At 43.4% G+C, this 17,566-nt stretch overlaps 1 protein-coding gene across 1 annotated transcript in view; it reads left to right on the forward strand.

The window, feature by feature from the left end:
* Positions 1 to 17,566, forward strand: part of DIP2C (disco interacting protein 2 homolog C) — a 173,695-nt gene that overhangs the window by 132,937 nt on the left and 23,192 nt on the right. Inside the window, exons 30-32 of the mRNA XM_023761777.1 lie at positions 2,814 to 2,944; positions 12,054 to 12,222; positions 15,110 to 15,280. Coding sequence (XP_023617545.1) covers positions 2,814 to 2,944; positions 12,054 to 12,222; positions 15,110 to 15,280 — 471 coding nt within the window. The remainder of the gene's footprint in view (positions 1 to 2,813; positions 2,945 to 12,053; positions 12,223 to 15,109; positions 15,281 to 17,566) is intronic.

Raw genomic sequence — 17,566 nt, forward strand, 5'->3', positions numbered from 1 at the left:
TGATATAGTGACTTTGTGTGGTTGGTGTCCTATAGGGCCCAGTGGCTCAGCCTCCCCAGTCACCTGAGGTGGACACTCTTGGTGCACCCCTTTGTGGGCTGTGTGCACAGTCTTGTTGTAGTTAAGCCTTGATTGCTGTTGGTATCACTGGGAGGAATTGACCTCCAGGCCAATTTGACTGTGAGGACCAACTGTGTCTACAATGAAAGAGCTGTTGTGCAGGAGACACCCTTATGGGGCAGGACTTGCTTCAGTGGGGCTTTGGTGCTCACTGAGTCTGCACCTTGAGTGTGTCTTTTATGGATGTGAAGAGTTGTAATCTGGAATGGTCTCACACTGATCACTGGGTACACTGGCTCTTGGATCTCCAAGAAGGTGCAAAGTCATCCACTGCCTGGGGCCACCCAGCAGGAGCTATAGAGAGATCTGCAGATTCCTCCTCTTTGTATTGGGTTTGGAAGTGCCCAGACTGAGGCCCAGCTGTGTAGCAAGGGAGGCTGCTGCTGCTGCTGCTGCTGCTGTTGCCTGACAGGTTTTAGGCTGAGAAAGGACAGGCCATTCATATACAAAAGCCACTGCACACAGCTTGGGTGGGGTTTTAAATTGGGTGGGATGGGGTCTCAGGGAATTACCAGGGCAGAGCAAACAGCAATGGCTTCCAGTCAGCCCTGCACCGGAGAGGTCCCTGCATCCCCGCACAGGAACAATGATCACTGCGAGCACCTCTGAAAGAAAGCCGCCCTCGCATTCCTGCCCCGATGCCAGACAGTCCAGTTTCTCCTCGTATGTGTCTGGGTCTCCCTGAGTCTCACCCGGAACTGGAGTTCAGAGCAAGCAGGAGCTTGTATCTCCCTCCCAATTAAAAGAGCAGCACACCTGGTGCCAGCCCGTTCCATGGCTCCACACCTCCTACCAGTCTCAATGCGCTTTCTTCACCTCTCTAGTTGTGGAACTTCCACTCAGCCAGCTTTCCTGCAGTTGTGGATAATAGTTGTTCTGCCTTTTACTTGTAATTTTGATGTAGTTGTGAGGGGCAGCAAGTATAGGTGTTTACCTATGCCGCCATCTTGGTTCTCATCTCCAGGAGTTTTTCTTAAGACGAGGTTCTAAAGAAACATTTCACCTTGGGCTCTTGGTTTGTGATGTTGGCAGGTCCAAGATTGGGATGAGTTTAGAGATTGAACATTCAACTTTTCTAACTGCATTTTCTTAATCTGTGTGTGTTTCTGTCACCCTGTTGAAATCTGTCAATGCTCACTGATCCTTAATATCACAGAGCCCTCTACAAGCCCCCAGGTGATGGAGGACCCTTTCTCTGCTCTGTGCATCTGTGTACTCACAGATCCTGCTCTCAGGTTTCATCTTTAAATTTCCACTAGACTGCAAGCTCCTGAGCCATGGTGTATTCTTTTTTTATATCTCAAGAACCTAATACAATGCCTGATACATAACAAGTGCTCAGTTAACATGTCTGTATTTGCCGCGCTGAGCTGAAGGGCTCAGCTCTCCAGCTACAGGTGGTGCACAGCAGGGGTTCCACAAAGGTTTGTTTCAGTTGGCAATCTGAGAATGGGAGGAAGCTTGCTAGTTAGGATTTTACTAGCTCCTGATCCAGGAGGCAAGAGGTTGAGGAATGTTTCATAAATTCAACCTTTTTTTTTTCTGAGACAAATATTGTGGCTTTAAAAGCATGCTAAAAAGAACTACTTACGTGTTAGATTCTAGAGCAGGGGTGGGCAAACTTTTTGACTCGAGGGCCACAATGGGTTCTTAAACTGGACCGGAGGGCCGGAACAAAAGCATGGATGGAGTGTTTGTGTGAACTAATATAAATTCAAAGTAAACATCATTACATAAAAGGGTACAGTCTTTTTTTTTTTTTAGTTTTATTCATTTCAAACGGGCCGTAGTTTGCCCACGGCTGTTCTAGAGTAATCTGTGTTACCTTGGATGATTCAATCAAATACCCACAGTGAAACCTTCCGGGCAGGGCTTCTCCCCATAAGGTCACAGTGGAAGGAGCCCCAGGCCCGGCTTCTGTCACAGCATTTCCCTGGGTTTCCTGCCTTATTGGGATGCTCTCACAGTCCCACTCTGGGGAACACAGCACTTCCCATTAACTTGAGGCCTCTGGTTCACTAGAAAGCTTCTGTGAGACAGTTGGTTTATTAGATATATTTTACAATATTTTATTTACAATATTTTAAAATAATTCACATTCTATACTGACCGTAGTGGGACTGCTCCCGGGATTGGAGAGGCTCGTGCCTGTCCCTCGACAGTGGGCTGAGAGTGAATGTTGGCTGCTGTCACATGGTACAGCAGCCGCGTCTCACTGCACAGGGCTGATTCCAGCTCAGATGTGCGCCCTTCAGCAAATGCACATTCTCTGAGCCTCCCTGAGTTGGGGCTGGTTCACCCCACATGCTCTGCTGGCCCATGTCCCCTAGCAGTGCTCTGTTGGGCCTGAGATGGATGTGAATAAGGTGTAGTCCCTGCCCAGAGAAGGGAGTGAGTGGTGACATCTCCCTACCTAGTTCACAGGCCCACATGGGGTGGCAGAGGAACCTGTGGACTAACCTGCTATGCAAATGTAAGACATGGGGATTTCAATTACTAGAGGTATTAGGTCCTGGGAACAAGAAAATCATGTGTGTGTGATTTTCTCATGAAAAACGGGAAGACTAATGAGAAGATAGCAGCCCACGCCCTCCTAACAGAGCCGAAGCTTGGTCACCATTGTCCCCTGCCCTGAATCACTCTGGGCACTGGTGTCGGGCTCCGTGCACTCAGTGGGCCCTGCTGTCTTGCAGATGTGTCACGCAGCCACCAGTGCCTTCTGCCGATCCATTAAGCTGCAGTGTGAGCTCTACCCCTCTAGAGAAGTGGCCATCTGCTTGGACCCTTACTGTGGACTTGGGTTTGTCCTGTGGTGCCTCTGCAGGTGAGTGTCCCTTTAATATCTTTAAAATAATAAGTAAATCACATACCTTCTCTTGCACTCGGTCCCTGGTCTGCCCCTGCTCAGCCAGGCTGTCATGGTGTCATTCTGAGGTGTCTGAACCAGTCGGTCTCCGTGAAGTTTGCTGAAACAGAGACGGTGGCCTCTGGGGACATTCTGAGAGCTGTTTGTCAGGGACCCATGGTTTCCCAAGCAGAGCACTCCCAGGCCTCAGGCTTGCTTCTTTCGCTCTTAAATCCTAGCAAAATCCCTGGCCTGGAATTTGGATTAAATCAGCTGATGTGGAGTTGCTCTCCTCCTTCAGGCTCCCCGCTGATGCAGGTGATGGCGGGGGTGGGGGTGGGTGGGTGGGGAGCTGCCACTGAGGGACAGCCCGAGCCCAAGCTCCTGCCAGGTATTTACAGATTATACATGTATGTTCCTTGTAGAAACTTTAAAAAATACAAAATACTATAAAGAAGAAAATAAAGCTTCGATAATCATACCACCTAGTGATACCAAGAAATAGTCACAATTAGCACTTGGCATGTAGCCTTTGAGAGCTTATTTTCTAACGCAGCATAGCACCTTTTATCATTAACATCCGTGAGTATATAAAGAGTGCTGCAGTAAACGCCAGTGCCCACCATCCAGCTGCCATGGACCAGCTTGTCATCCATGTTGCTCCATCCATCTTCCCTTTCTACCGTCCCTTTTTCACATGGGATATTTTAAAGCAAACACCAAACACCACGTGATTTCACCCATAACCCTTTAAGTTACATATACAATTTTGTAAATGTACATCAACATATTTATAAAACGGAGATGCTACTGTATGAAATCAGTCATAATTTCCGGGGGTTTTTTTTTAATAGTCTATAGTAGACATTTTTTTCATGTTTTTAAACACTCTTCTAAAACAATGATCTTAGTGCCTTCATAATACAGTGGGGCCTTGACTTACGAGTTTAATTCCTACCGAGACCAAGCTCGTTAAGGAGCTCGTTAACTCAAATTACTCTATCAACTCAATGCAAAAAATCGGCCAAGAGACAGCTGGTATCTCAAAAAACTCGTTAGTCGGGACACTCGTAAGTCAAGGCCCCACAGTATTTAATAGTAAAAGGTTGGATTAAAATCCAATCCTGTGTTTTTTTTAAAAACACTGGCATTCTAATTAGGACAATTAAACTTTTTTGATGAAACATAGAATTAAACAATAAAAAATATTAATGATTTTTGCCGCCATCTCAAATGCAGTAGCACTGTGGGTAACTTTTTCTTGGGAAATAGTTCAAAATATACCATCCCAACAGGAGGGCCAAGGTGACCTTAGACATGTTAGGCCAACTGAGCAGGAAGCTTGTCCTACTGACCTTTAGGACAACTGTCCGTATGCCACTTGGCAAAGGTTAAGCTGAAGCCCGTGAGTGGAGTGCCTCCTGGCCTTGTAGCGTCACCAAGACTAAATCCCATCCAAGCAACAGAGAAGATGCTTTTGAAGGGAACGTCCTTGATGGGCATCACAAATAGGGGTGGGAGTGTCTTTAAAGGAATTGTGCAAACAGGGTCGCAACAAACCTTTTCTTAATGAACGTCCTCCCTGCAAATTCACTCAGAAGTCACGAAATCAGTGTTCTGTTGATGGCCCCTGCAACATGAAAAATCAATGCGTAACAGCTGTGAACCTCTTCATTCTGAAATCCTCTATAGCCGTGGTTGGCAAACTGCGGCTCTCGAGCCACATGCGGCTCTTTGGCCCCTTGAGTGTGGCTCTTCCTAAGCCTTAGGAGTACCCTAATTAAGTTAATAACAATGTACCTACCTATATAGTTTAAGTTTAAAAAATTTGGCTCTCAAAAGAAATTTCAATCATTGTATTTGGCTCTGTTGACTAATGAGTTTGCCGACCACTGCATAGAAACAGATCCCAGTGGACCTGCTTTAAAAACTGGACCTGGGAGCAGCCACTGAACAGCAGTGAGAATGCACACCATCCATAAATGTTGTATGTTCCATTTTCCTCTGAAAGAAGCTAGGGCTCCTTTGAGAAATGGCTGATTTCAAGACTGGGACAGGAAGGAAGTGCTCACAGAACGAGGGGGAAATGCCAAAAGGACCAAGGAGCCAATTTAAAGCGGTGCCTGCTGGCCAGACTGGGGCAATCTGAGCATCCAAGTAAAGACTGTAATAGATTATAACATTTCGCATACAATGGGAAATTATCTGACCATTCAGGGATAAGTAGGTGAACAGATTGAAAGCTCAGTGAGGAACAAGGATCTACATGGGAGCTGTCCCCCAGGCAGCTACCAATTATAAGGAGAGGAGAGAACTTCACAGTGGAGAAGCCTGAACCTCGCCCGCACTGGGACCAGCACCTGTGTGTCACTGGGAGCCTTGCAGTGAGGAAAACTGCATCAAAGGTGCTTCACCTGAAGCTAATCCTGGGGCCATCGGGCACTCAAACTGAGGGACACGTGACAGCACAGTGGCCTGTCATCTTCATGAATGCCACTGTCACGGTCAGGGAAGCACCGAAGGGCCCGTCTGGACAGGGCCGACAGCTTCACTGCCCCCTTCGTCGTCAGATATCAGTGAGACGACAGGCAGAACGGGAGTAGGGTCTGAGGCTTAGAGGGAAGAAATGTATCAATTAGATTTTGATGCCTTGATTGGCTTGTGGAGGAAAATATACGTGTTTGTTGGAAATACCCCCTAAAGTATTTGGGGTGGGGGGACATCAGGTCAGTGGCTCACTCTCCAATGATTCAAGGGAGAAAAAGTTATTTTTACTTTACTTGGAACTTTAACGTTGTGATTGTTTCAGCATTGTTTTTAATTTGATACAAATTTTTTTTGTATATCTTCATCCAAAAGTTTCCTTCAGCTAGAAGGTTATTTATCTGAAAATCACTGACATAATAGACTTGTTTGAAAATATTTTTATAATTTCACGCATGTTTTAAAAACCATGTCAGAGATTTTATATTCACTGATTAGAAGCCCCAAATTGGTCAAAAGATTCAGTGTAACACCTTAGCAGGTTTTTGTTGGTTTTTTTTTCGGGGGGGGTGGGGTGTGTGCCAAAAATGACACGATCATAAAATATAAATAAAGGACCCAAAACAATTTTGGAATAGAATAACAAAGTTGGAAAACTCAGACTTCCCAGTTTCAACACTTACTGTTGTAACCATGACAGTGTGGTACTGGCATAAAAATATAGATGTAGATATATAAAATAATCCACGAAATAGAATTGAGAGCCCAGAAAATAAGTGTGGTCATTTGATTTTCCAACAAAGGAGCCAAGGCAGCTCAATGGGGAAAGGATTGTCTTTTCCACAAATGATGCTGGGAAAAGTGGACATCCACGTGCAAAAAGGTTAAACTTATACCTAACATCCTGTACGTAAATCAGCTCCAAGTGGATCATAGACCTTGTAGTTTAGAGCAAAACTATAAAACTTTAAGAAAAAAGCATATAAGTAAATATTTCTAATACTAGGTTAGGCAAAGGGTTCTTAGGTATGATATCAAAGGTACAATACATCTAAAAATATTGATAAATCGGCTTGGCTCAGTGGATAGAGCGTCGGCCTGCAGACTGAAGGGTCCCAGGTTCGATTCCAGTCAAGGACATGTACCTTGGTTGCGGGCACATCCCCAGTAGGGGGCATGCAGGAGGCGGCTGATCGATGTTTCTCTCTCATCGATGTTTCTAACTCTCTATCCCTCTCCCTTCCTATCTGTAAAAAATCAATAAAAAAATATATTAAAAAAATAAAAATAAAAATATTGATAAATTAGACTCCAACAAAATTTAAAACTTTTGCACATGAAAAGACACCATTGGGAAAGTGAAAAAAGCCCTGGTGTTGAGGCTCAGTTGGCTGGAGCATCGTCCTGTACACCAAAAGACACATACCCAGGTGTGGAGTTCTCCCCAGAGCCGGTCAGTGTTTCTCTCTCTCATCAGTGTCTGTCTGTCTGTCTGTCTGTCTGTCTCTCTCTCTCTCTCTCTCTCTCCTTTCTCTCCCTCCTTCCCATCTTCCTCTCTCTAAAATCAGTAATTAAAAAAAAAGAGAGAGAAAGAAAGTGAAAAGACAAGCTACAGACTGGGGAAAAATATTTGCAAATCATCTATCTGATAAAGTCCTTCTAACCAGATAGATACAGATTCCTAAAACTCATTAATATGCAACATGATTTAAAAATAGGCAGCAGATTTGAACAGACATTTCACCAAAATACACGAATGACAAATAAGCACATGAAAATATGCTTCACATATATTAGGGAAATGCAAATGAAACCCTTTGAGATATCACTTCGCGCCCATTAGAAGAGCTATAACCTGAAAGACAAAATAAAGTGGGAGACTTACATTTCCTGATTTCAAAACTATACTGTAAAGCAAAGGTAACCAAGGGTATACAGAAATGGAATTCTCCTACATCATTGATGGGAATAAAATGATGAAACCACAGTTTGCATAGTCTTAAAACTTAAACATAAATGTACCATATGACCCAGCAGTTCCACTCCTAGGCATCTACGGGAGAGAGAGGAAACCATGTCCACACAAAGACTAGACACTGGAAGCGTTCACAGCAGGCTTTGTTTAAAGTAAAAGAGGCCAACAATCCAAATGCCCACTGACTGGTGAGTGTATAATAAGCAGTGTTCGTCACAATCATACAATGGAGTACAGCTGCCACACGGATAAACTTCACCCACACGGTGCTGAGTGAAAACAGCCAGACCCCAGCGGCCACACATGATATGATTGTGTCATGATTCCATTTACATGAAGTGTTCAGAAAAGGCAAATCTATAGAGACAGAAAGGAGAATGATGATTGACTGTGGGAAGCGTTTGGAACAGGATTGACTACAAATGGACACAAGCCTGCCTTTAGGGTGATGGAATGTCCTAGAACTGCATCGTAGTGATAATTATGCAACTCTGCAGTTTACTACACTGCACTTAAGGCGATGCTTAAAATGGGTGGATTTCATGGTATGGGAATTATAGCTAAACAAAGGTGTCTTATTTTTATTTTAAATATTTGTTATGTATTTCAGAGAGGGAGAGAGAGATAGAAACATCAGTGATGAGAGAGAATCATTGATCAGCTGCCTCCTGCATGCCCTCTACTGGGGATCAAGCCCACAACCCAGGCATGTGCCCTAACCAGGAATCAAATCATGATCTCGTGTTTCATAGGTCGATGCTCAACCACTGAGCCACACTGGCCTCGCACAAAGCTGTCTTTAAAAAACAAACAAGCAAACAGAAAACAGCCTACCATTGGATTGACTGGCATGCATAGTACAGACACCAGCCTGTCAGGGGGGAGGCTCGCCCATGTGACACACAAGGTGATGTGGGTCCCAGTGAGCTGAGTGGCTGCCTTGCTCACAGTGCCCAAGTCATGATAGTTTTCAATTGTTTGTATGTCATTTCAGGTTCATAATCTGAAATCATTTTATTACAGATTTATATTAGTTACCAAAATGTCTTTTTTTCTCTCCTGGTCAGCCATGTTTTTATTTATATTTTCTCAAATAGACTTTATTAGGTAGGTTCACAGCAAAATTGAGTGTAAGGTACAGAGCGAGTCCCTTTATCCCCTGGCCCACATGTGCACAGCCTCCTTCATTATCAACATCTCCCACCAGGTGGTACAGTTTTTTGCAACCCAGGAACCTATGTTGACACATCATCATCACCCAGAGCCCAACATTGACCTTAGGGTTCATTCTTTTAGGTGTAGAGAACCCAGAAGCAGACCCACATAAATGTCACCAACCAATCTTTAACACAGGAGCAAGGCAGCACAGTGGAGCAAACATAGTCTTTTCCCCATACAGTGCAGGAACAACTGGAGATCCACATCTAAAAACATGAACCTAGACACAGAACTCACAGCCTTCACAAAAATTAGCTCAAGTGGATCAGAGACCTAAATGTGAAAGATAAAATTATAAAACTCCTAGAGAAAACCTAGATGATGGGGTTTGGTGATAACTTTTTAGATATGACACCAAAGATACAAAGCATGAAAGAAAGAATTGATAGGCTGGGATCCATTAAAATTAATAGTATCTGCTCTGCAAAAAACAGGAGAATGAAAAGATGGGCCACAGGCAGGGAGAAATATCCCCAAACTGTCTTTTTAATCATTTTGTTCTTTTTGAAGTTAAGATCTAAACCAGTGGTTCTCAACCTGTGGGTCTCGACCCCTTTGGCGGTCAAACGACCCTTTCACAGGGGTCGCCTAAGACCATCCTGCATATCAGATATTTACATTACGATTCATAACAGTAGCAACATTACAGTTATGAAGTAGCAACGAAAATAATTTTATGGTTGGGTCACACGTGAGGAACTGTATTTAAAGGGCCAGAAGGTTGAGAACCACTGAAACTAAAATAGTTCCGGTTCCAGAAATTCTCAGAAAATATTCATTATAAGCAACTTGCTGTTAAGTAGGTTTGTTTTTTTCCCATGGAGGTATTTATAGCCAGTGCCAAGTAATCAGCATTGGTTAATAAATGAAACAATCATCATTTTTTGGACTGGGCAAGGAAAGGGCAAGTAGGATATTCATGAATCAAGTTTTCTGCTTGTCCTATGTTTTCTTCTTAATGTTGACTTCTGTCCTATTTATGTTGACTTCTGTCCTATTCATTTTCACAAGTATACATGACATTCTCTAGCCAAGCATAATATCACACACCACATTATCACCCTTTCATATGCTAATGCTTCTGATCAAGCCAATCATTTCTCCTGATAGAAATTCTTGAGAAAGGTAGTAGGTGATTTGTATTTAATTTTCTTCGTTTTGGATCTTCTTATGCTCTAGCATTTACGAAATAAGATGCTGGGAACAATATGGAAACGATAGATTGTTATAATAGGAATATCATCCTAAGATTTCCCCTTCATCTTACTTCCCTAAGACATGAGGCTCAAGAGCCATCAAACATGTTTGGTGCCAGCACTGAAGATGAAATAGGCCTAGGTGTGAAGGAGCAGCAGCGATAAAAGCACGCAGGGTAATCTAAGGTGTGGTGGGTTGAACAACATTTGGTGTTAACAAAAATTTGCCGCATCATCTCTCAAAGAGGTAAGATGCGTGCTTCCTGGTGGATAATTATGATTTAGGAGAGGCATGATGTGCGGGCTTGTTAGATTTAGGCCTGCACATTAGATCTTATACTTTAGATCTTTGACCTGGTACATGATCCCACTTTGGGCCCTGAGATTGTTCTTTTAATATCCATTCAGCAGAGGTAATTTTTCCGTTATTTTTATTTCTTCCTGCTTCATGCTTCCGTGAGGCTTCTGATTGGAGTTGACACAGTAGTTACTAAGAACGGCTCTAATTCGGTCACACCAGCTATAGTGTGCTGGCTGATTCTGTGTGGCAGCTGACAGAGTAGGACTGAATGACGGTGCCCACCCACAGGAGCAAAACAAAATAACAGCACAGCTTCCAACAGTCAGTTGTGGGAATTCCCTTCTGCTTATTGCCAGTGTTCTCAGAGGTGCGGGAACAGGAGAGAGGAGAGTGTTGCTGTGTCTCTTAGCTCTCACCGCCCCTGGGAAAAAAGACTGTAAGTCTTCAAAGATAGCCCTAAGACCTCTGTGAGTATTGGGGGCGGGGGGCAGCATCTGTTGGCCCCTGGAGATAAGGAAATGTTTGTCTTCAGACCCAAGTATAAAATTCTTGGAAGGTTATTTTGAGAATAATACAGTATGCCCCAAAAGTAAGAAATAAGACTTGCCGGCCCATGTCAGTATTTTGTGATGTCGATGTATTTGTTGGCATGTTATTTGATCTCGTAAATACCCTTAATATAAAGTGATCTTGAATGACCTAAATTAATTTCCCGAGGACAACTCTCAGATGATTCAATCCTTTGAAAAGATCACAGGAAAGGTCATTTGCTGTCTTTCCTTTTGACAAAAGTAAATGAAACTTTGGAATAGAGGAACGAAGAAAGAAAAGAAACTTGCCCCGAAATGCCCTGAAGAATAGTTTTTCTTCTAAGGGCCCTGTTTAAAGTACATTTTGTAAGCCAACCTAATTTCCTTACTTTTCTTTTTTAACTACTTTGATTCTATTGTAAACAATTTTGAAAATTTTAATGTCAGATTGACTTCATTCAAGAAGAATTGGCTTTAGATCATGACATAGCAGTTGAGGCTTAACGTGCTCTTTTATCTATCAGAATTTTGTACCTAGAAAATCCCTTTTACTTAAATCTTAGAAGGGGATTTATCTAGGGTATTTTATTATAGTGCATGACATCTATTCACATTGATTTATAGTCATAAACTAAAAAAGTAAAACCATTAAAAATGTAGATTAGACAAATACTTCAGTATTTTAAAGCCACACTTGTCCCACCAATTGATGACAGATCAAAATATGTGGTCTAGCATTTCCCTAAATACATTCTCTAATCTAAAGGTAAAATTAAAGAAGACACGTTTTTCCTTTGTTCTATTTGCTTTATTCTGAAGCAAAATTTCAGACCTTAAAAATTGAGTGACAAGCTTTGTCTAATTGTGCTGATTTCCTTTCATTTACTCTGGGTGTCAGTTTCCTACACCAGCTGTAGGCGTGCTTTTTCTCAGCGGCCCTTTAGTAAGTATCTGGGCGGGTTGGTGCAACGCCGGTGTGGGCCATGTTATACCCCCGGGTGGCCGAGTCCCAATACGACTTCATTTACAAAAACGGGCAGCACTGTGGTTTGCTAACTCCTGTTCTAAACTTCCAGGCCTTTTACCAAAATCCAATTCTGTGCTTCCTGCCGGGAAGGAGACCCCACTTGCCTTTGTACCGACTTTGAGAAACTCCACAGCGTCACGGCTTGGTTTCCAATGCGTGCTCACCAGGGCAGGAACGCTGGATCATAACTCTCGGGTTCTTTTGTGCTTTTCAGAGTGTGTTCATGAGCAGGCTTTCCTTTTATGCTTCAGTGAGTGGCTGTGACCGTCCCTCTCTGGCACGTGGACTTCGGGCATTTCTCAGGCACAGGTTGGCCCCTCTTCGCATCCTCGCTGACCTCTCCGTTTCTCTCTGCAGCGTGTACTCTGGGCACCAGTCCATCCTCATCCCTCCTTCAGAGCTGGAAACCAACCCCGCCTTGTGGCTTCTTGCCGTCAGTCAGTACAAAGTCCGCGATACCTTTTGCTCCTATTCGGTGATGGAACTCTGTACCAAGGGGCTGGGCTCACAGACAGAATCCCTCAAGGTAAGCAGCCCTCACTGACCACTCAGGGCCTGGAGGGCATTTCCCGGGTCCTAGGAAAGCAGTGTCCAAGGGCGTGGACAGGGTTTGGGGAAGTTAAAATAACCCTTCACAGAAGTCGAGGCTCACAAGTTTGTTTTCACGTGCAAACCTCGTCTTATGACATGACTATTTCGGCACTGATACAAAGAGTGCGAGTGTGTGTCACTGATGTCATTAATTCCATTAGGTCTTCTTGAAGGTCCTGAATTGCTTTCTCATTTGTTGGTGAATTCAGTTCTTCAGTCCGGTTCATTTTATTCTGACCCTGGTATTCAAGTCATCAGTTTGAATTGTGCCGCTAGTTCTATTTCCCTTGAAGACCCTGATTTATAGGTCTCAATCGATCCTAACCAAAATCCATTTTCACAATTAAGTGAACAGTGGTGTGTGTGTGTGTGTGTGTGTGTGAGAGAGAGAGAGAGAGAGAGAGAGAGAGAGAGAGAGAGAGAGAGAATAATAGCATTTCCCTCTATTTAAACCAAGGACATTTCAACAAACATATTTTCATAGTAAATTAAGTAGCCTTTATCCAAGTAACTAGTTTTAATTTATATTCCTTCCAACTACTATGTACTGCTTCCATGCCCAGATGTGTGGGTTGCTATGTATAAATCTAGATCAGGGGTCCTCAAACTACAGCCCGCGGGCCACATGCAAATACAAATATTGTATTTGTTCCCGTTTTGTTTTTTTTATTTCAAAATAAGATATGTGCAGTGTGCATAGGAATTTGTACATAGTTTTTTTTAAACTATAGTCCGGCCCTCCAACGGTCTGAGGGACAGTGAACTGGCCCCCTGTTTAAAAAGTTTGAGGACCCCTGCCCTAGATTATCCTTTGTGCATGTGTGCACATACAAATTAGTAAAGCAATACAATTGCTTTTCCTGAGTTTTGTTTTCTTTTTTAGACTTAATGTATTAGAATTGAATAGGAAAATAAAATGCAAGATAATTTTGATAATAAGTTACATAAATAAATGTGTAATTACTTGAAGTTATATATTTATGCAGGAAAACAAATTTATAAAACATAATTATTACTCATGTCCACCTGTATTACATTATGAAATGAGTGCACTTCATCAAATTTCTCTGTAGCTGCATAAATAACCAAAGCGAAATAATATCATAATTGAATGATTTCTAAGCACTTTACATATTGATTCATTTAACCTTTACAACAGCTCTCTGAAATAAAATCCATCCTTGACTTCATTTTTAAAATGAGGAAACTTAAGTGACAGAAAAATTAAGCACCCTTTCCAAGTTCTTGCATTTAATAAAATTTGGAGCTAAATTTCGACTCTGTAACTCCAGGTCCACATTTCAAACCCCAGGCTGCATTGTCTCCCAATCCATACATGTGTAAATCATTCGTATTACTGAGATTTTACTGTTTCCTGTGTACCTGTATGTGTATAAAATCATGTTTGTATACCAGTGATGGCGAACCTATGACACGCGTGTCAGAGGTGACACGCGAACTCATTTTTTTGGTTGATTTTTCTTTGTTAAATGGCATTTAAATATATAAAATAAATATCAAAAATATAAATAAGTCTTTGTTTTACTATGGTTGCAAATATCAAAAAATTTCTATATGTGACACGGCACCAGAGCTAAGTTAGGGTTTTTCAAAATGCTGACACACGGAGCTCAAAAGGTTCGCCATCACTGCTGTATACTGTCAGTGTCAGCGCTATCTTGTGTCTTTCCCTCTTCGGTTCCGGAGCCCTCTGAGCTCTCCCTGTACCCAACTTGCGCGCGCTCTCTCTTGCTCTCTCACTCTCTCACTCTTTCTCTCTCTCTCTCTCTCTCTCTCTCTCTCTCTCTCTCTCTCTCTCTCTTCCTGTAACTACATCCTTGCAGGTGCTTCAAGGACCGATGGGTCTGCTTGTGGTGATTGTTCTCAGACACACCAGTCACCTCATGGCAAGCGCAGCCCCTCGCTCTCACGAGGCCCCAGTGTGTGCTGACTCACTAGATTCCTCCTCCTCTGAACTTCGCTGTTTGGCTCAGCTGACTGATTTGGTGCAGAACAGAGGTGTGCAGACCTTAGAAACAGAGATGCCCTTGATATGAGATTTTATCTGTGACCTTTGAAGTCTCATGGGACATAAAATGTCTTTTGCCCAAACATTTCGTTTTCCACTCCTGTATTAGAATAGGTTTTCTCACCCTGGCCAGTGTGGCTCAGTTGGTGGGAGCATCGACCTGTGCACCTAAGGGTGGAGGGTTCAATTCTCCATCAGGGCACATAAACAGGTTTTGGGTTTGATCCCCAATCAGGGAGCGTACAGGAGACAGCCAGTTGATGTTTCTCTCTCACATTCATGTTTCTCACATCCATGTTTCTCTCTCTCTCTCTCTCTCTCTCTCTCTCTCTCTCTCTCTCTCCCTCTCCCCCTCCCTCCCTCCCTCCCTCCCTCCCTCCCTCCCGCCTCCCTCTCTTCCCTTCCTCCCTCTCTAAAGCCAATTTTTAAAAACGTTTACTCATTTCTCTCCAGTTCCTGTGCATCCATGCCTACAGGAATCTTTACAAATGCTTCCTTTCTTCCCCAAACCCTGTCCTTTATTTTGTCCAGGACCTTGCTTCTCCTCAACCTTTCTCCTCCCCATTCTTGCTGTTGCTTCTTGCTGTTATTTAAAGCATGCTTGTAACTGCATCCTTGATAATCTGCTATCTGTGTGATTGATTTTTTTTACACATCCTAGACTGTTTCAATTAATAGCGTGGAACCTTTCGACCCTGGAAATGGATATTTGCTGTGTGGATGGGCCTGGTTCCGGAGGTCACACACCTACGCACTTGGAAGGCTGATCTCTTACCGCTGCTGTTGTTTCTAGGCACGAGGACTGGACTTGTCCCGCGTGCGGACGTGTGTGGTGGTGGCAGAAGAACGGCCTCGAATAGCACTCACCCAGTCCTTCTCAAAACTGTTCAAAGACCTGGGCCTCCATCCGCGGGCGGTTAGCACCTCGTTTGGCTGTAGAGTGAACCTGGCCATTTGCTTGCAGGTGAGTTATTTTGATACCATCCGTACTGGGGTGACAGAGTCGCTGTTAATGACAGGTGTGCAACACATGCTCAGGCTCACCCTACTTCCCTTGACTGATGCTTAGCTACGTTTAGAAGATGTGATTGGTGCACAGTGTTTCTTCCTTCTTGTTGTTTTTATTCTGTATTTGTCAGTAACCACCTTACCTAATAATAGACAAACGTAAATTGACTGCCCCTCTGCTATACTCACCAGCCAATCAGGAGAGTATGCAAATTAACCCAACAAAGATGGCGGTTAATTTGCATACATTTGCCCGAAGTGGCGGAGCGAAGACTGAAGGCTCCTGCCGGAGCAGCGAAGGCCTGGGTCCCGGGTGCCTGAGGAAAACCAGTGCCGGCAGCCAGGGGAAGGGAAGGCCTATTGCATGAATCTCTTCGTGCAACGGGCCTCTAGTTGTTCATAATTAGCATTCCTGGGACCTTTTAACTTTTGTAACAGGAGCACTGCTTGTCTGCAGTTGGGCTTTCTAAAGGCTAGGCACTAGACAAATGTTTCATTGTGGCAAGAAATCTTGTCTTTTGAAGTACTTAGCCTTGTGTATGTAGACAGTGATTTCTGCAGGAAGAATTCCAAACATGAAGCAGGTTTGGCAGTTTGCTGCTATGGTGGCAATTTAGAAATAACAATTACAACTGCACTTCTGTGCCATAGGCGTGAGGCCGCCCTCCTAAGGTAGCCTTGTGTTAACCACCGCTAAAAAACATATATACTTATTTTCTTTCTTTATTAGTCCGCTGCCGAGTATCTCCACTACTCCTTTCTCTTTCTGAACTAACGTGAGGTCCAGTCCGTGGCGATCACTGTGCCAGGTCGGGAGGCCTGAGAGAAAGGAAGGGAAAGTGGTGTAGGAATGTTCTCCCCTGGGCCCTTCCCACAGCTTCACCCAGGACAAGCTCAGTTGCAGAGTTTGTTCGTCAAACATCTTAAAACAATAAAAGCTTGACTCACAGCAGGTGCTGGAACGAAGACCAGTTGACACAAGTCACCAAGGCCTCTACTCCCTGCCCACCCACTCTCTCTAAGTCCCCTCTAAGTCTCTCTAAAGTGGTTGCTCACAACCAAGTTCTTGTCCTCATTGAACATTTCCTCGTAATCAGTGAGAAGGGCAGTAAAAACACAGGTAATTTTTTTGAGTAAGTGAAGAAAATATTTTTAGTCAAAATAAACAGCGTGAGAGGGTGAAGAATGGCTTGGACACACAGGAGGCAGTTTTAGGAAGGGTGGCAAGGAGGCTTCTCTAGGAGGTGACGTGGCAGCCGAGTGCCCTGTGACGTGAACCAAGTGCAGAATTCAGGCACAGGTGGCCACGAGTGCAAAGCCTTGAGGCTGGTCAGTGAAACGTCCACTTTCTGTTCCGATCTTTCAGAAGTTAGAAATGTGTGATGATGGCACCACACACACAGAGCCAGCTGTTATTTTGTTTTGCTCCTGTGGGTGGGCACCATCATTCAGTCCTACTCTGTCACTCAGAATCAGCCAGCACACTACAGCTGGTGTGACCCAATTAGAGCCGTTCTTAGTAGCTGCTGTGTCAACTCCAATTAGAAGCCTCAAGGAAGCATGAAGCAGGAAGAAACAAAAATAATGGAAAAATTACCTCTGCTGAATGGATATTAAAAGAACAATCTCAGGCATAGCCCAGGTCTGAGGGCAGAAATCCCATGTCTCTTGCTCCCCGTGTACTTCTAAGGGGCCTGGTGCATAATAAATTTTTTCGAAAGTAATACCAAAAATACAGGTTAGCCAATCAACAAATAACACCCATAAGTTCATCTACCCAGAGATCATCATTAATCCCTTAATGTAAATAATAATAATAATAAACACAAAAGGCTAAAATATTCCAAACTCTGTACCTGAATATTTAAAGCCGTTAAAAAATATACACTTCATTGCTGGTGGGAATGCAGACTGGTGCAGCCACTGTGGAAAACAGTATGGCATTTCCTCAAAAAATTAAAAATGGAACTGCCATTTGACCCAGTGATCCCACTTCTAGGAATATATCCTAAGAAAACAGAAACACCAATTAGAAAGGATATATGCACCCCTCTGTTCAGAGCAGCACAATTTACAATAGCTAAGATTTGGAAACAGCCTAAATGCCCATCAGCAGATGAGTGGACTAGAAAACTGTGGTACATCTACACAATGGAATACTATGCTGCTATAAAAAGGAAGGAATTCTTACCATTTGCAACAGCATGGATGGAACTGGAGAGCATTATGCTAAGTGAAATAA

The sequence above is a fragment of the Myotis lucifugus genome, unplaced genomic scaffold (assembly GCF_000147115.1).
Source record: "Myotis lucifugus unplaced genomic scaffold, Myoluc2.0 scaffold_217, whole genome shotgun sequence".
Taxonomy (NCBI): Eukaryota; Metazoa; Chordata; class Mammalia; order Chiroptera; family Vespertilionidae; genus Myotis; species Myotis lucifugus.